This window comes from Phacochoerus africanus, chromosome 7 (assembly GCF_016906955.1).
Source record: "Phacochoerus africanus isolate WHEZ1 chromosome 7, ROS_Pafr_v1, whole genome shotgun sequence".
NCBI lineage: Eukaryota > Metazoa > Chordata > Mammalia > Artiodactyla > Suidae > Phacochoerus > Phacochoerus africanus.
The window spans coordinates 73659982-73678941 of record NC_062550.1 but is presented as its reverse complement, the minus strand read 5'-3'; the positions used below and the strand labels follow the sequence as shown (position 1 = coordinate 73678941).

The 18960-nt window shown below is 53.5% G+C and overlaps 1 protein-coding gene across 10 annotated transcripts in view; it reads left to right on the top strand.

Annotated features, from left to right (window-relative positions):
* MICAL3 (microtubule associated monooxygenase, calponin and LIM domain containing 3) overlaps nt 1-5739 on the top strand; it is a 245007-nt gene extending 239268 nt beyond the window's left edge. For 6 of the 10 annotated variants that reach the window (XM_047787942.1, XM_047787944.1, XM_047787943.1 and 3 more), the window contains 4 exons: nt 743-808; nt 2838-2937; nt 3145-3218; nt 3292-5739. In XM_047787942.1, the coding sequence (XP_047643898.1) occupies nt 743-808; nt 2838-2937; nt 3145-3218; nt 3292-3476 (425 nt within the window). In that variant the 3' untranslated portion in view covers nt 3477-5739. The remainder of the gene's footprint in view (nt 1-742; nt 809-2837; nt 2938-3144; nt 3219-3291) is intronic. The other 4 variants (XM_047787945.1, XM_047787948.1, XM_047787946.1 and 1 more) reach the window with 1 other exon arrangement.
* The last annotated feature ends 13221 nt before the right edge of the window (nt 5740-18960 follow it).

Sequence of the window (18960 nt, the reverse complement as noted above, 5' to 3'; positions counted from 1 at the left end):
GTCCATGGTGTGACAGTGTCCCCAGCTGTGGTGTGGACCGTCTGGAGAGATGGAAGGGGCAGAAGAGGGGCGGTCGGCTCCCCTGGCTTCAGATGGGTGGGGCCCCCTTTGTGAGCATGCGTTTCCCCAGGGGGCCCTGGCTCAGAATTGAGACATCGTGGTTGTCGGCCGTGGAGGCCCACCAACAATTGGGTGCTGCCTCTGTGACCGGAAGCTTCTCTGTGGGCACAGGGACCTGGGGTCACAGGCACCACCCCCCACCCCCTGCCAGCCCTTAGACTTACCACATGGATGGTGACGTCTGAGAACCTCTCACTCAGGCCTGGCCACTGACCTGCAGACCTGGAGACAGTGGCTACTCCACAGCAGTGTTTGGGTGTTTTTGATGGGGGAACCCCAAATCCAGAGGACCCCACGTAGTAATTCCCAGGTGTCCCCACGCCTCCCCCTGACAGGCAAGGACCAGAGGAGCAGGGAGTAGCCAGCCTGCTGTGGGCCAGAGGCTGCTCCTGTTCAGTTTCTGTGCTGAAAAAAAAACTGAATTCATTTGTAGACTGTGTTTCCCTTGCTTCTGCTTCTCCATTTCTTGTATTTTTTTCTTTTCCTCCTGTTGTTCCTTTCTCACTTTTTATGCTTTTTGTCCTCTGCGTGTCTCCACTTCACCTTCTCCCTGTCTGTCTCCACCCCACACCCCCTTCTCTCTGGCCGTCTTCTCTTCCTCCTTGTTTGGCCCTTTTTGAAGTTGAGCCCAGTGGCGGGACTCCACGGCGTAGACCTCTCTCCTTCTGCCCTTGCTGTGTCCAGGAAGGTAACGTAACCCCTCACCCTCCTCCCCACTGCCTCCAGGGGCGTAGCAACACAAGAACGACAGGGACCTGAGGCCCAGCTCTTTCTCTTTCTTCCTCTGACTCTTGGTAGCCCTGTTACAAAATCCCATGAGTATGTGGCAGTTCCTTACGAGGTACAGTATCCCTTTGACTGTCTCAGGAGGATGGGGGATGGGGTGAAGCCAGGGAGCAGATCCCGCTTTAGGGGCCGCTGGGCTGCAGGCGTCCCACTGTACCAGGCCACTGCTCGTGGTCAGGCTTTCAGCCTCAAATGCAGCAGATAGAGGGGCCGGGACATGGGGGAGGAGCCCCCTCCCGTGTGGCAGCAACTTGCATGAGTGGAGTCGAGGAATACTGACCTCCCCAAGACTGGTCTACACAGATGCCCCAGTTCTTTCCAAAGCACACTCCACTGCCCTGTGTCTTGCTGAGTGTGTGTGTTTTCAGTTTGTCTGGTTTGCAGTCTGTTGTGGTGATGAGACTGTTGTTGACAAGGCATGTGGGCGGGGATGGCGAGTGTGGCCACTGCTAACCCGCTAACCTTCCTCTGCTCTCCATGGCGCTCACCTGACTGTCGCCATCTGCCTTCCTCTCAGCCGTCCCTCCGGAGGCATCCTTGCGCTGGGGCAGCAAGAAGGAGGGGACTGCCCAGGGGACCCTGCCCTGCCAACCTGGAGAGCTTGCATGCCCGGGCTCCATCCCATGCCACACAGGCACACTGTGCAGAGATGCTCAGGAAGGAATGGGGAGGTGGTCAGGGTTGGGGGGGAGCCCCAGGCCCTGGCCACTCAGCACTCACTCAGCAGCAGGCTGGACCGGCCAGGGCTCAGGGACAGCTCAGTGCAGACACAGCCCTGCTCATCTCAGCATGGTGCCCTCCCACCTCTCTGGAGTATGGCCACGGGTGCCAGGCACACGGCACCCAGAAAGTCGGTGGGAGGTCAGGGACCCTGAGGGTCAATCCCTGTGTCTCTGGGTTGGGTTTTACTGGGAGAGAACTTCTTACCAGTGACCCGTAGCACAGAGGCCTTGGAGGGACCTCCCTAGCCCAGCCTCTTAGCCCAGCCGTGGGTGAACTTCAAGAGCCCTTCGTACAGTTTTTGGATGTATTCATGTGCGTTTTCTTAGGAAGAGAGTCCCCAGCTTTCCTCAGATTGTCAAGTGGCTCATCTGAAAATAGTGAAGAGCCACCAGCAGTTTGGCTTCTGCATTTAGGCAGGACCCCACTATGGCTTCCTTGTGTTCCCTCTGAGGGTGTGTTCCCTCTAGGGGTGTGGCTCCTTGGAGACCTTCCCTCCTCTCACTGCAGCTGAGCCCAGCAGGGTCAGGCTACTCCAGGTGGAGACCCAGGTGTCAGCCGAATAGGGTGTGGGCAGCACTGGCCCCAGAAGGTGCTGCCGATCTTAATCAGAGCAGGGAGGCTGTGGTCCCCCTGCCATTGTGAGAGTCCTGAAGGCACGCAGGGATGGACCACGTCTGCCGGGTAGGGGTCGCTAGGAGCATCCGTCAGGAAGCCTGTTGGGCAAGTTAGAGAGGGACTTCCCTGGTGAGGATGTGAGGAAGGAGGCCTCGGGGCAGTGGCCCAGCAAAGAGCTGGCTAGTGAGAGCCCCGGAGAAGGAAGGCCCTGGCGCTTTAGTCTCCCATATCCCTCTTCATTAGACTCGTCTCCTCAAAGCAGGCCTCATAACTAGCACATACCAAATACACACCAAAGGAATGAAAAAGCAGAGAAGGGCAGAGCCCCAAAAACACCCCACAAGAAAGCGGTTGAGCAGGGGAGGCCCAAGTGAGCCACCACCAGTCGCTGAGGGGCGAGGGCCAGCCTGAGGGACAGAGGAAGGCTGGGCTTGTGGTCGCTGGGGGTGTGGTACCCTCATGGCCAGAGGCCATCAGCCTGGCCTGAGGTGTCAGGCAGCATCCTGCTGGGCTCTGCACACTTGCCCCAGTGTGGTGGTTCCTGGGCCGGGAGATGCAGGCACTGCCCACCCCAACATTCTCTCTCTCGGCAGGCATGGGCAAGCAGGATGACCCCAAGCTGATGCAGGAGTGGTTCAAGCTGGTGCAGGAGAAGAATGCCATGGTGCGCTATGAGTCAGAGCTGATGATCTTGTGAGTGGCCCTGGGCTGAGGACACTGGGGGACGTGGGCCCAGAACCTGTCACAGTAGGGGCTTGGAGACCTCGGGCCAGGAACACTGGGGGATGTGTGCTCGGAGCCTGTCACAGTAGACCTGAGCTCCCTCCCTATTGAGGGGCTAAGGAGGTGTGTGGCCCCCAGTCACTTGTGTGTTTTCCCCCCAAACCCCCGGGTCCCCAGCGCCCGGGAGCTGGAGCTAGAGGACCGCCAGAGCCGGCTGCAGCAGGAGCTCCGAGAGCGGATGGCTGTGGAAGGTAGGAGGGTCTGGAGGCGGGTGTGGCCGCTGCCTCCTCCCCTGCTGGGGCCTCACTGTTGGGTTCTACCCAGATCACCTGAAGACAGAGGAGGAGCTGTCGGAGGAGAAGCAGATCCTGAACGAGATGCTGGAGGTGGTAGAGCAGAGGGACGCCCTGGTGGCCCTGCTGGAGGAGCAGCGGCTGCGGGAGAAGGAGGAGGACCGGGACCTGGAGGCCGCCATGCTGTCCAAGGGCTTCAGCCTGAACTGGTCCTGAGTACCCACCAACCACCTGGACCCAGACTTGGGCAGCCTGATGCCCCTGGGGCTCGGATGTCCACGAGTCTGGGCAGCTCAGCCTCCTCAGAGGTCCTGACCTCCCGCTCTAGAGAGAGGAGGGCGGAGTAGGGTAGGGTGTGGGACGGAGGCCTGCCCACAGAGGACAAGGAGGAGGCTGCTCCCTGCTCCCCAAGCACCCCGGGCGGTGAGTCTGGGCTGGAAGTTCCTCCTGCTGGGGTTGGGGGGGCCACACCCCAGGCCTTTCCCTGCTGTGGCCTGGGGCCTGAACCTGCTGCATTTTGCTTTCAATTCACAACACTGGAAAAACCCTGACTTTGGGGGACAGCTGAGGCCCTGCATCCGGCCCCGCTGATGGGCCAGCGTCATCATAGGCCGTCCCTTTGGGCAGGAGGCCCCCATTCTCTGCTTTGTTCCTGTGTTTGCGCCAAACGCAGCTGACAGCCTGGCGAGACGTGAGGCCACTTTGGACCCTCTTTGTCAATTAACTTATTTTTTTAATACTTGAAAAGAAGCTACTTCATTTTTGTATCTTTACCAGAGACACTGATGGCCTGGCACCTGGGGTAGCGGTTGTGGAGGTGTGGCCCAATGGACCACATTTATCGCCCTATTTATTACCCTCCTTCGGGCCAGCCGAGACCCTTCTGTGGGTCCCCACTCAGAAGACCCCTGTCCACCTGGCACCAGACGTCCGTTTCTGTGCCATTTGCTTGTCGAGGATACATTTCAGCGCTGCTGGAAGCCAAGCCACAAGGCACAGGTGCCTGCCACCCACGCTGTTGGAATCCTGGCGCTTCAGAGCCCATCTTATCCTCAGTTTTGGTGCCAAGGTCTCACGTCCCACAACACTTAGAAAGTTTTAGGTGGGCTACACCAGCACGTGGGGCCTGCAGCTGGAGGCACTGTGACAGGACAGGGTGGCTGCAGTCTTGGTCACACTCACACAACAGCCCTGCACCCCCCCCACATACCCCCCAGAGTGAGGCATGGGGTGAGAAGCACAGTGAAGCCAGCTCTAGCCATGGTTCCACCACAGGCCTCCGTGTGCAGTTCACAGAGCTGTTGTTGCCAAGCTCGCCCCCCAGCGTGAGCGTACAGTTGGCCCCAGGGGTCCAGTCCTGAGGCCCTTGAGCCAGCTCCTGGTGGAGCCAGGGCAGCGTGGAAGGACGAGAGGCCTCCGCACCAACCTGGGACTGTCCTTGGGGAACCGCATCGTGCCTCAACCAGAACACAGTCATTCTTACTGCAGAGGAGCGAAGAACTGGCTCCCTCGCTGTGTACCAGAGCTGCCATCTCTTGTGGAATCCAGGGACGCACTGCTTCACCCATGGCGCCTCTGACCATCACCTCCTGCTTTCTAATGAGGCAGAGCCTCTATTTTTATTCTCGTTTCTTAAAAGGGGGAGCAGAGGGTGTTCTAGATTCCAGCTTTAAACCCCAGCCATCCAGTAAAACTGGGCTTGGGTTAGGATTCATCGCCTGTGTGGCCTTTGCCTAATCTCACCCACCACCCGCAGGCCCTGTGACTTCCAGGCCTGCCTCTGGAGCCCCTGCCACCCGGGACGAGGACAAGTTTACAGTGGCCAGAAGGGACGTGGCCATATGATAGGCTTGCGTGGCCCGATGTAGCAGGAGCGCCTGGACACCTGCCACTCCAGAAGTGCACTGTGCCTACAGGTGTGAGGATGGCCGGAAGGCTCCCAAGAAGCCCAGAAATGCTCCCCAGCTCCTCCAGCAGGGCTTCTACTTCAGGTTCTAAGAGAGCACTTTTTCCTCAAGGTCCCATTTTATAACCACTAGTTTGCAGGTTGTCTTAGCGCCCTGCTGATGGGCTACACGCAGTGTTTCCCAGCTCTGGACTTGCACGCAGCTCCAGTCAAGTCCCCTTGAAGGCAGGGCAGCAGGAAATCTTTCTGAAATGCCAGAGTGTGAGTCAGCCCGAGCCCAGACAGGGGCGACCAGAGTCCGCCTCGGCAGAGGGAAGGCAGCAGGGCCCCTGGCCTGAGTCCAAGGTCACCAGCGGGTCCAGCCCTGCTCAGACGGCGTCTCCTGGCCTTTGCCCCCAGGAGCCACCTTCCAGCTGCTCTTGACCAGCAATGACAGACTATCTTTTCAAAAGAGCAGAATTTTTCAGGAGGGCAGAAAATGGAGAGAGTTTAAAGAAAAAATGTAAAGATGGTAACAACTGACCTACAAAGGGGAATGGGCCATTTTATGCGCAATAAAAGTTTTTACAAGAAGAAGGGTGTGTTTCTTAAGTCATGCCGTTGGTTGGCAGTGCACCAGGACACCCCGTTTCGTGACATCTACCAATGTGGCAGGGTGGCGGGGGGCAGTTTGAAGAATGCAGTCTTTGTGCTTTTTCAGCCAACTTAATTTTTGTCCATCTTATCCTGGCCATCCACTAACATTCCCTTGAGAACGAGTATGGACCAATCTGGGAATAAGAAGCTGCTTTTGGAAGCAACTCAGGGACCCTCCTGCAGAGACGTGTTCTGTGAAGTAGAGTCCTACTCTGGGATGACCTTGTCGCCCTGGCAGCTGGTGCTGTGGGCTCTGCAGCCTCTGGGCCTAAGTCGCCACCCTCCCCAAGAACATTCAGAGCACAGGGCCGTGGAACCAGCTGATGTTCTGGCTCCCTTTGCCCCCTTGGGTGTGCTGTCAGGAGTGTGGCCACCTCCTGGTTACCCTGGGAGCTCATCCCAAAAGCACAGGGCTTCCCTCTGGAGCATCGGGAAGAGGGCGGATGGTGGGCTCAGTGCTGAGCAGGCTAGTTCCCAGAGCCTCCCTCACCATGTGGGCATTGGGTAGGAAAAAATAGATGCAGCTGAGCCCTAGGTTCCTCGAAGGCTGGGTCCAGGCCTGGGCCTCTGGGGGGAGTGGGGCTTGTGTCCCTGTGCTGACCCCCCCACCACCTTGTGTCTCAAAAAGGCTTCCTTTGATTAGAGCTGGAAACAGGCAGGGTTTGGCTGCAGTTCACAGCCACCCAGGTGGCAGGAAGTGACATGGCCTTAGACAGACAACCAGAGGGAAGGTCGGCCTGCAGCTGCCACCATTCCATCCAGGAAACCACTATGCCCATGGTTCCGAAATCCCCCCAACCCTGATCCTCATGGGGACCAGGGTGGAAAATGGGAAGGGCAGAATGGGACTTTTTTTTTTGTCTTTTTGCCTTTTCTTGAGCCACTCCTGCGGCATATGGAGGTTCCCAGGCTAGGGTTCTAATCGGAGCTGTAGCCGCTGGCCTACACCAGAGCCACAGCAACGCGGGATCCGAGCTGCGTCTGCAACCTACACCACAGCTCACAGCAACACTGGATCGTTAACCCACTGAGCAAGGTCAGGGACCGAACCCGCAACCTCATGGTTCCTAGTTGGATTCGTTAACCACTGCGCCACGAAGGGAACTCCCAGAATGAGCCATTTTATTTCACTTTATTGTGCGGAAGACTATGCCCAGAGATGCTCCATGAGGGAGGAAACCATCCTCAGGTGGGCCAGGCGCTGGGCACGGAGGCCTCTGCAGGTAGACTTTGTGGCTGCCCCCTCCCCATGCACCCACCCCCAGGTGGTCTTGCAGCCACGGCCGGCACAGGGCAGTGGAGGCTCAGCTTCTGTTTCTAGGACAGATGCGGAGGGAGCCCGAGTCCCGGGATGCACGCGCACCCACAGCCCACGCCCAGCCTGGCCTTTCAGAACCAGAGGGTACATCGAGTCTGAAGTAGGTTAGAGTCCAGCCTCTGGACCTGAGTGGGAAGTGGGCCAGGCAGGATCCAAGGCAAAGGGAAATCTTCCTGCAACAGTAAACAGCCTGGAGCTTGGAAGATCCAAACTGGGCAGATGGAGTACCCACTAGGCCCAGGGAGCTTTCCCTGCCGCTTCCCAGGAGGGCGGACTCTGAGAGCTGAGAGCCCCGACCCAGCACAGACGACCCAGCTCAGACGTCCTTCCTGACCTGATGGATTCTCCTTGGAGAAGGTCAGAGACCCAGGAGGACAGAGGGGCTGGCTTCCTTCTACCCAAAACCGTCTCAGGTGCGTCTGGTGAGCCCACAGGGGTGCAGTTTATTTCTAATTTTAATGTTGGACCAAATCCTCTGTTTCCTCCCAGGAACTTAACTGAATAGGTACCGGCCATGTTCCCAGGACATTCAGAAGGGCCGCTGTCAGGCGAGTGCGATGCTATATGATGCTGGGCCTTCTGGGAACACTCAACCCAGGGCACCCCCCCCCCAAAGGCCTTGGTCCCCATTCCTAGAAGGTGCAGAGAGCACCTAGGCCTGCCAGGTCCTCCTGGGAAGCTAGAGAAAGACAGGTTTCCTGACACTGCCTTGGGAGGGGGTGCAGAGGGGAGCCCTTCAAGCAACCTTGCTGCAGCTCATGGATGTGACCTGGTCGTGACTTTGCTGTGTCTGCCCCCTTTCCCTGTTTTGGTTGGAGGGGTGCCCCTGGCCAGAGCAAATGCCCCCCCACCCCTACTCCTTCCATTGAGGTTGCTGCAGACTTTACCCCAAGCTCTTTCCCCGGGCATCTCTGCTGCTGGGGAAGCCAGGTAGGAGGGTGTGAACAGTGAAAAGACATCTGGACAGAACCTAGCGATGCGGTCAGGGGTGGGCAATAGGGTTGTGAGCAGGGGGAGGACATTGGGGCAGACCTGGGATGTGGCCTCAACCGGCAGAAGCACCTGGGTGGTCCTGTCTGGGGTGCAGCCCATAGAGCCCACAGAGCTCTGAGCGGCTGGAGGCAGGTGATACACCTGGTGCTCAAAGCAAGTGGAAGCAACAGACAATGTCCCCAGGCCTCCCCACCCTTTCCTCCCTCCTGAACCTGGGGAAGGGCTGAGAGGCACAGTCACTCATGGGACAGGCCTTGACTGAGCAGGAAGCCCTGCCTGGTGGCTGAGGTGGGGACTGAGCCCTGGACCACGGGGCTAGGTCTTCAGGTGCCTAAGAGAAGAGCGGTGAGTTCAGCCAGGAGGAGGGCCAGTCGCCACCCTCTTATCAAGCAGTCCCGTGGGTGTGCTTGCTCCCCAGGGCATGCGGGAGCACAGTTTAAGACATTTCCTGCCTTCCCCCAAGCCACTAGGGTGACCTCCCTGCCCCCTGTTTTCCCTTATGCTCCGCTAAAAATGACACCCAGAGCCCTGTCCCCTCCCCACCGCTCCCCCAGGAGAAAATTACTGGAGGCCACTTCATGAAATGAGCACTGGACTAGTAATCTCATCTGGCCTCTGGCCACTTCCTGGCTAGTCGATCTTGCCTGTGGCTTTCCACACCTGTTTTTCTTACCTTGAAATGGGAAAATACCTCACTCTCTACCCATAAAGTGGTTGTGAGGCTGGAAGGGGGCTCAGGGATGCTATGTGCCTGTCCCTCTGTGGCCGCCGAGCCCCAGGGCTCTTCCCCTAGAGGGTGAGCCTGGGCCCTGCCCACAGCCGGGGTGCCCCGGAGGCCATGGAGCTGCTTCCACCCCAGTGCCCAGGACAGGACCTGCAGCAGCTGCTAAAACCCAGGTCCCAGAAAATTAGAACCTGGGCTCTAGGCAGTAGGGGAGCAAGGATGCCGCTGAGTGGAAGGGATGTGGGGAAACGGATATGTCCGTGACTGTCCATGAGGCGAGGCCTTCATGATTCCAACCCAGCCATCTGCTCCTCCCTGCCAGGGTCCAACAAGAGTCCCTGACCCCTCAAGGACAGCTCAGGGTCCTACTGGTGCTGTCCTTGCTGAGCAGGATTCTGGACACTGCTTGGCCCTCATTCTCAGCTTCCCTCCCCCAACAAGCCCCAGATGGTCCGGGTCTGCTCTTCTCCTGGAGTCCCGTCTGACCAGAGCCAGACTCCAGGCCGGGAGGCCCTTTTCCACAGTTACCTCGGGAGCTCTGGTTCCGGGATGAGTGCCTCCCGGCTAAGATTGTTGACCACAGAGAAAGGTCGGGGGGCGGGGGGTGGTGGTGGGGGGACCTGCTTGAGGCAACATCAGACGTTCCAGGCGAGCCAAGCCCCCAGGGCCTCGCCTGCCCTCCCAGATCGCTCCCCTGGAGAAGGACTCAGCTTTGCCCCCACCCTGGATCCAGCCCTCCCCCTCTTGTCCTGCTGGATTTGCTCTCTTGAACCCTCTGGACTCTCCTGCCTCTGTCTTGGTGGGAAAGCACCTTCGAGGTGAGATTGTCCCCCACCCCACACCCCAGGCCCGGGAGGCTTGGGGCCAAGGTGCCCCCTGCATGTCAGCACACTCCCTGCTCCCTCCCTCCACCCCACTGTGTTCCCACGGTCAAGGCGGGGAGCACGGAGCGCCCATGGGGCTCTGAGAATCCTCAGGGGCTGGAAGGGCTCTCCTGGCCTCTGCGGATATAGGTTCCTGCGCGCAGAGCGCACCAACCCTCACAACACCCCCGCCCCCGGAGCCAGTGAGAGCGAGTGAGCGCCAGCCAGCAGGAGCGAGCTGACGGTCCCCATCCCCGACTACGTGGGACTGGGGGCCGGGATGGAGGCCTTGACCTCACAAGTTAGAAGTCAGCCGGGTGTAGGAGGTAGGGGGTGGCATCTGTGGGCTTGTGAAAACGTTGAGAGGAGTCTGGGGTTGGGGCATAGGGAAGTGAGGCATGAGCCTGGCCGCGGCCCAGAGCCCCCACCCCAGAAGAACCTGTCTCGGGAAATCAGAGACCTCACTTACCCGGTTTGAGGGAACAGATGCCCACAGAAGCCCTAGCAACCATCCAGCTCAGGACAGGCCCAGTGGCTGAGGCAGCTCAGCAGGAAGGTGGGGCACAGGGGGTCCCCTCCTCTCCTTCCTCCTCTTCCTAACCCCTTTAGAGCCTGGGCTCCCCCAGAGTGGACCCCCTTGGACTTCTCGACCTCTGACTCCCAGCCACACACATAATGATCAATATTTGTACAACACTGTAAAATGACCACCAGTGGGTCTGGTTAACATCCACAACCTCACTCACACAGTTGAATTTTTTTCTTGTGATGAAAACTTTTAAGACCTGCTCTCTTGGCAACTTTCCAGTATAGGGTAGAGTGAACTGCGTTCACCATGCCAACATCACAGCCCCAGGACTTACTGATTTTATAACTTTTGACCTCCTTCAACTGTTTCACCCACCAACCACCACTGCCTCAGGGAATCACCAGTCTGTTCTTTGTATCTCAGGCTTTTTTATATTCCATACATAAGTGAGATCATGCAGTATTTGTCTTTGATTTACTTCACTAACCATAATGCACTCAAGGTCCATCCATAAAGGATGTTGCAAAGGGCAGGAACTCCTTTTTATGGCTGAACAGAATTCCATTAATATAAATATTAATATATATAATATGTATATCTTATTTTCTTTATTCATCAGCCAGTGGACTGTAGGTTGTTTCCATGTCTATTGTGAATAGTGCTGCTCTGAATATAAGGTACAGATAGCTCTTCAAGATAGCAATTTCATTTTTAATTAATTAATTTATTTATTTTGCTTTTTAGGGCTGTTCTTGTGGCATATGGAAATTCCCAGGCTAGGGGTCAAATCGGATCTACAGCTGCCAGCCTACACCACAGCCACAGGAGCTCCCGTCGTGGCTTAGTGGTTAACGAATCCGACTTGTAACCATGAGGTTGTGGGTTTGATCCCTGGCCTTGCTCAGTGGGTTAAGGATCCGGCGTTGCCATGAGCTGTGTTGTAAGTCAGAGACACGGCTCGGATCCCACGTTGCTCTGGCTGTGGCGTAGGCCGGCGGCTATAGTTCTGATTCAACCCCTAGCCTGGGAACCACCATATGCCAAGGGTGCGGCCCTAGAAAAGACAATGCCAGGTCCTTAATCCACTGAGCAAGGCCAGGGATCGAACCCAAAACCTCATGGTTCCTAGTCAGATTCATTTCTGCTGAGCCACGATGGGAACTCCATTAGCTGATTTTTTTGTATGGGGTAAGACAGGGGTCCAGTTTCATTCCTTTACATGTCTCAATTTCTCAGTTTGCATGTCCAGTTTCTCAGCAACATTTATTGAAAAGACTGTCCTCTCCCCACCTGTACATACCTGGCTCCTTCATCGTAAATTAACTGACCATACACATATGGGTTTATTTCTGGGATCTCTAATCTGTTCCACTGATCTCTGTGTCTGTTTTTATGCCAATAACATACTCCTGATGTCTGTAGTTTTGTAATATAGATTAAAATCAGGAAGCATGGGAGTTCCCGTCGTGGCGCAGTGGTTAACGAATCCGACTAGGAACCATGAGGTTGCGGGTTCGGTCCCTGCCCTTGCTCAGTGGGTTAACGATCCGGCGTTGCCGTGAGCTGTGGTGTAGGTTGCAGATGCGGCATGGATCCCGAGTTGCTGTGGCTCTGGCGTAGGCCGGTGGCTACGGCTCCGATTGGACCCCTAGCCTGGGAACCTCCATGTGCCGCGGGAGCGGCCCAAGAAATAGCAACAACAACAAAAGACAAAAGACAAAAAAAAAAAAAATCAGGAAGCATGATGCCTCCAGCTTTGTTCTTTCTCAAGGTGGCTTTGGCTATTCAGAAACATTTTGGGGAGTTCCTGTCATGGCTCAGTGGTTAACGAATCTGACTAGGAACATGAGGTTTCGGGTTTGATCCCTGGCCTTGCTCAGCAGGTTAAGGATCCAGCGTTGCCGTGAGCTGTGGTGTAGGTTGAAGACGCAGCTCAGATCCTGTGTTGCTGTGGCTATGGCATAGGCCAGCAGCTACAGCTCTGATTAGACCGATAACCTGGGAACCTCCATGTGCCATGGGTGCGGCCCTAAAAAGACAAAAGAAAAAAAAAAGGAAAGAAACATTTTGGTTCCACACAAATTTTAGGATTTTTCTTTCCATTTCTGTGAAAAATTGCATTGGAATTTTGATAGAGGTTGCATTGAATTTGTAGATTCCTTCTGGTAATGTGGACATTTTAACAATATCATTTTTTCTTTTTTTGCTTTTTGGAGGGCTGCACCTGTGTCATATGGAGGTTCCCAGGCTAGGAGTCCAGTTGAAGCTGTAGCTGCCAGCCTACATCACAGCCACAGCAACTCGGGATCCAAGACTCGTCTGTGACCGACACCACAGCTCACAGCAATGCCAGATCCTACTAAACCCAGTGAGTGAGGCCTGGGCTTGAACCTGAAACCTCATGGTTCCCAGTCAGATTTGTTTTACTTTTTTCTTAGGGCAGCATCTGCAGCATAAGGAAGTTCCCAGGCTAGGGGTTGAATCAGAGCTATAGCTGCCGGCCTACACCATAGCAACACCATCTGAGCCAAGTCTGCAACCTGCACCATAGCTCACCACAACACTGGATCCTTAACCCACTGAGCGAGGCCAGGGATTGAACCCGTATCCTCATGGATACTAGTCGGATTCGTTACTGCTGAGCCACAATGGGAACTCCCTTGTTCCAGATTTTAGAGGGAAGGCTTTTAGTGTTTCTCTATTAGCATTATATTGGCTATGGGTTTGTCATAAATGGCTTTTATTTTATTTATTTATTTTTTGTCTTTTGTTGTTGTTGTTGTTGTTGCTATTTCTTGGGCCGCTCCCGCGGCACATGGAGGTTCCCAGGCTAGGGGTCCAATCGGAGCCGTAGCCACCGGCCTACGCCAGAGCCACAGCAACTCGGGATCCATGCCGCATCTGCAACCTACACCACAGCTCACGGCAACGCCGGATCGTTAACCCACTGAGCAAGGGCAGGGACCGAACCCGCAACCTCATGGTTCCTAGTCGGATTCGTTAACCACTGCGCCACGACGGGAACTCCATAAATGGCTTTTATGATGTTGACCTATGTTCCCTTTATACCACTTTGGTAAGGTTTTATCATGAATGAATGTTGAATTTTGTCAAATACTTTTTCTATTGAGATAATCATATGGTTTACGACTTTTGATTTCTTTTTCATTTTTTTAAGATTTTTATTTTTTCCATTATAGTTGATTTACAATGTTCTGTCAATTTCTGCTGTACAGCGAAGTAACCCAGCAAAGTATATATCCTCCATCATGTTCAATCACAAGTGAGTAGATATAGTTCCCTGTGCTATACAGTAGGATCTCATTGCATATCTATTCCAAATGCAATAGTCTGCATCTACCAACCCCCAACTCCCAGGCCATCCCACTCCCTCCCCTTCCCCCTTGGCAACCACAAATCTGTTCTCCAAGTCCGTGAGCTTATTTCTTTTCTGTAGATAAGTTCATTTGTGCTATATATTAGATTCCAGGTATAAGTGATATCATATGGTATTTGTCTTTCTCTTTCTGACTTACTTCACTTAGTATAAGAGTCTCTATTTGATCTATGTTGCTGCAAATGGCATCATTGTTCTTTTTATGGCTGAGTAGTATCCCATTGTGTATATATACCACTTCTTCTTAATCCATGCATCTGTCAATGGACATTTAGGTTGTTTCTACGTCTTGGCTATTGTGAATAGTGTGGCAATGAAAATATGGGTGCGTGTGTCTTTTTCAAGGAAAGTCTTATCTGGATATACACCCAGGAATGGGATTGCTGGGTCACATGGTAGTTCTATATTTAGTTTTCTAAGGTGCCTCCATTCTGTTTTCCATAGTGGTTGTACCAATTTACATTCCCACCAACAGTGAAGGAAGGTAACTTTTTCTCCACACCCTCTCCAGCATTTATTATTTGTGGAATTATTAATGAAGGCCATTCTGACAGGTGTGAGGTGGTACCTCATAATAGTTTTGATTTGCATTTCTCTAACAATTAGTGATGCTGAGCATTTTTTCATGTGCCAGATGGCCATCTGTATATCTTCTTTGGAGAAATGTCTATTCAGGTCTTCTGCCTATTTTTTGATTGGGTTGTTGGGTTTTTTGCTGTTGAGTGGTATAGTTGTTTGTATATTTTAGAGATTAAGCCCTTATCAGTTGCATTGTTTAAAACTATTTCCCCCTATTCCATAGGTTATCTTTTTGTGGTTTTTTTACAGTTTCCTTTTCTGTACAAAATCTTGTCAGTTTGATTAGGTTTCACTGGTTTATTTTTGTTTTTATTTTTGTTCCCTTGGGATTTACTTTTCTTTTGTTAATGACATTGAGTGATTTGGGTATATTGAACCATACTTGTGAACTTGGAATGAATCCCACTTGGTTGTGGTATACGACCATTTTATGTGTTGTTGAATTAGATGGCTAAAATTTTGTTGAGAATTTTTGCCTGAATGTTCATCAAAGATATTGGCCTATCCCCCTTTTTTCTTTCTTTATTTTTCTTTTCTTTTCTTTTTTTTTTTTTTTTTTTTTTTTTTGCTTTTTAGGACTGCATATGCAGCATATGGGAGTTCCCAGGCTAGGGGTCGAAGCTGGAGCTGGAGCTGTGGGCCTACACCACAGCCACAACAACACCAGATTTGAGCCGTATCTTCGACCTACACTGCAGCTCATGGTTGGATCTTTAACCCACTGAGCAAGGCCAGGGATGGAACCCACATACTCATGGATCCTAGTCAGGATCGTTAACTGCTGAGCCACAAAGGGAACTCCCAAACAACTTCTGAAACAAGCTTGCCCAGTCAGTAGATCCTTGGGTATAGATCTTCTCTTTAGCCCTGAAGTTCAGGTTGGATTGGGAAAGAGGTGTCTATAGGACCTTCCCACATCCCTATGATGTGCCATGTTGAGGGTGGGCTGTCTCCTTCTCTGATTCCACATGAGATGGAGCAGGTGTTATCTGGCATCTTGATGTCAGATGTTCAGTAACCTCAATTCTCCAAACTCAGCCTTGAACTTGAACAAGTATAAACACTTAGAGCCATCACCAAGCCCTTGCTGTGCCCCATGGGGGTCCCTCTGGCCACATAGAGGGTTGCACAGGAGTCTAGGGCTGAAGTCCAGGCCTGGGACAGGTTTTCCTGTGAGCCTGGGTCTGAGCATGAGTGTGACCTGGAACCAGAGCCTGGAAAGGCCAGGTCATAACAGGAGTTCAGGAAGTCCCAGCACTGCTCCTTAAAGTCAGCTGTCACATGCGTCCATCAGAAACAGCCTGAGAGGAGGGTTTAAGAGACCCAGGTCTGAGAAGGAGGGGATGGTTTGGATTTTGCTAAAAAAGCATAAGCTTTACCCTTGACTTGGGTGACTGGGTATGTTACCTCCCAAGACCAGGAGAGGAAGGTCACTGGTAAGGGACATGGGGAGTGAAAGGAAAACAAACCAGCCCCTGGCCTGTGCGCAGGTTACTTGGAGCTCGAAGTGAGTGTGGGCATCTACACAGCAGGCACAGCTGACTTAGTGGCTTAAACAACAGGAGTTTATCCCCTCTTGGTCCTAGAGGCTGGAAGTCTGAAGTCAGGTGTCGCAGGGCTGACGTGAGGCCTCTGCTAGAAACTTCTCCGTGCCCAGGACCCACCTCGTAGCTCATTAACCTTACTCACCTCTTCAAAGGCCCTGTCTCTGTCTCCAGGTGCACCCTATCCTGAGGGGCTTGGGGTCAGAGCTTCAGCCTGTGAATTCTGGGGACACAATCTATTCCCTAACAATGAGATTTAGAAATAATCCTTTAGAAACGGGCTCCTCAAAGATATTTTTGAAAATGACAGCCTCTTTTTGCTTCATTGAAGAGAACTTAGGAAGGGGTTGGGGTCACTGGAAGAGCAGCTGGCAGCCGGAAGTAGCAGTGAGAAACCTCAGGGAAAAATAAAAAAAGATTCTGACTCTGCTCAGCACCTACAGCTCTCAGCCAAAACCTCACGGGGTTTTGTGTTGTGTTTCCATTGCAGACACAACCATTCGGTTTATTTTTTCTATGTGTTTATTGTCTCATTTTTAAATTAAGTTATAATTTTTCACACAGTAAAATTTACCCTTCAGTGTCATGTTCTGTGACTTTTGACCAAAGCTAAAAGCTACAGCTGGGGAAATTCCCGTCGTGGCGCAGTTGTTAATGAATCCGACTAGGAAACATGAGGTTGCAGGTTCAATCCCTGGCCTTGCTCAGTGGGTTAAGGATCCAGTGTTGCCATGAGCTGTGGTGTAGGTCGCAGACAAGTCTCGGATCCCATGTTGCTGTGGCTGTGGTGTAGGCCGGTGGCTACAGCTCCGATTGGACTCCTATCCTGGGAACCTCCATATGCCGCGGGAGTGGCCCCAGGAAAGGCAAAAAGACAAAAAAAAAAAAAAAAAAAAGCTGCATCTGGAGTTCCCGTCGTGGCGCAGTGGTTAACAAATCCGACTAGGAACCATGAGGTTGTGGGTTCGATCCCTGGCCTTGCTCAGTGGGTTAAGGATCCGGTGTTGCCATGAGCTGTGGTGTAGGTTGCAGACGTGGCTCGGATCTCGCATTGCTATGGCTCTGGCGTAGGCTAGTGGCTATGGCTCCGATTCGACCCCTAGCCTGGGAACCTCCATATGCCATACGAGCAGCCCTAGAAATGTCAAAAAAGACAAAACAGGAGTTCCCGTCGTGGCGCAGTGGTTAACGAATCCGACTAGGAACCATGAGGTTGCGGGTTCGGTCCCTGCCCTTGCTCAGTGGGTTAACGATCTGGCGTTGCCGTGAGCTGTGGTGTAGGTTGCAGACACAGCTCGGATCCCGCGTTGCTGGGGCTCTGGCGTAGGCCGATGGCTACAGCTCCGATTCAACCCCTAGCCTGGGAACCTCCTTATGCCGCAGGAGCGGCCCAAGAAATAGCAACAACAACAAAAAAAAAGACAAAAGACAAAAAAAAGGACAAAACAGAACAAAACAAAACAAAAAAAACAACTACGGTCACCATGGTCCAGATGTAGAGGAACCACCCTGCCAGGACTCCCTGGGTGCTTCCCACTGTCTTGCCTTTGCCAGAAGCATCCTTCTCTCTTAATTTACACGGAATGTGGACAGACTTTAAAGCCCAGAGAGTAACAGAAGCTGCAAATTAGAACTGAGGGCTAGAGTAGGGAGAAGGGACCCTGCCAGCAAGAGGCTTGCAGAAAGCTGGGCGACACCCACACAGAGGCCAGGGCCCATTAGTGTGTGTCTGCCGGTAATGGGCAGTGGTGACCATCATGTGCCATCATGTATGGGGTGAGGTTCCCCTGTTCCCCTGGCTCCCTCGTGTGGAAAGTAACATAATGTCTTTTCTATCAAAGGAAATCTTGGTGACTCCATTTTGCTTTGGTTTCAGCCGAAATGCCTCTGCAACCCCCTTCCTCACCTCTTTTCCTAGCAACAATTTGTTTCAATTCGCCAACTGGGAAGAATGTGCGCCCTGACCTGACCGGTGGGAAGGGGACATGTCCATCAGCTGCATTAGGGAGAAACAGGGAGGGTCTTTTCTTGTTTGCGGCGCTTTTTGAGCACCCGCGCCCTTCTGCAGAACAGCCTTGTCGAGATTTCTCCTTGTCCAGGTGTCTCACTTTCCGACACTGGAGACCCAAGCCAGAGTTAATTTCCAATACTCGTCACCCACCCCACAGTGTCGCGGAACTTGGGACACTGTAGCAGATATCCCCTGTGTGCAGAACGCTCTTCCCTCTCCTTACGTCTGGTCCTTCTCTGACTTTTCAGCTACCAATCCAGCTGGCATCTCCTTAGAGGACCACGTCCCGCCTCCGCCTCCCCCTCACAGCACCCTGCCTTGCCTTCTGCCCAGGGCAACCCCCCTACACACTCTCATTTCACACTGAGCCCTCGTGGGCACTAGGCGCTATTCTAGGCACCAAGGCGAGAGCATGACTGGAATCTTAGTCCTCCTCACAGATGACCTTCCAGGGAGAGAGACCAGCACACACAGTTCCATCAGATTGCAGGTTGTGTTGTGTGCTGTGCAGAAGCTGGGCCCAGGCAAAGTGCAGAGGCCACTGGGCTGAAGCAGAATAACAAGGGACAGCGGTGAGATTTGAGCTTAGAGAGGGTGTGGGACATGCAGGACTTTGGAGACTATTGAAAAGACCATGGGAAACCAGACAGAATGGTCAGGGGTGGTGTGACACCATCTGAACTTTTATGAAAGGTGAAGGACTATAGGGCGTGAAAGTGGGGGTTGGGGGGGTGACCGGTAGGTGGGCTGGGGCATTGGTGGGAGGAAGGGTGTTGTAGCCATGAGGTAGGATGGGGTAGGATGGGGCAGCTGGGACTCTGAGACCGCTGCTGGGAGTGCAGAGTGGTTCAGCCACTTAGCAAACCTGGCAGCTTCTGATACAACTAAACATTCCCCAACTCCATCAGCTCCACTCTGAGGCATTAGACTGCAGAGAAGTGTCCACAAAAAGGTCTGCATAACACTGTTCACAGCAGTACTACTGTGACTGCCATGCTTAGGGCCCCATGGACCCGTGGGCAGACATGCACTGTGGCACTGGGGAACGTGTAGTGCTGCCAGAGCCACAGCAGCCCGTCACAGCCCAGGAGCCTGCGGCATGGAAAGTGAAATTATGATTAGAGGCCTGTTTTAGAAGGCGGAGAGGCATGTCATCTGTCACCCAAGTTTAGTAGTTAGAAATGGTTAGGGTAAGAGGAG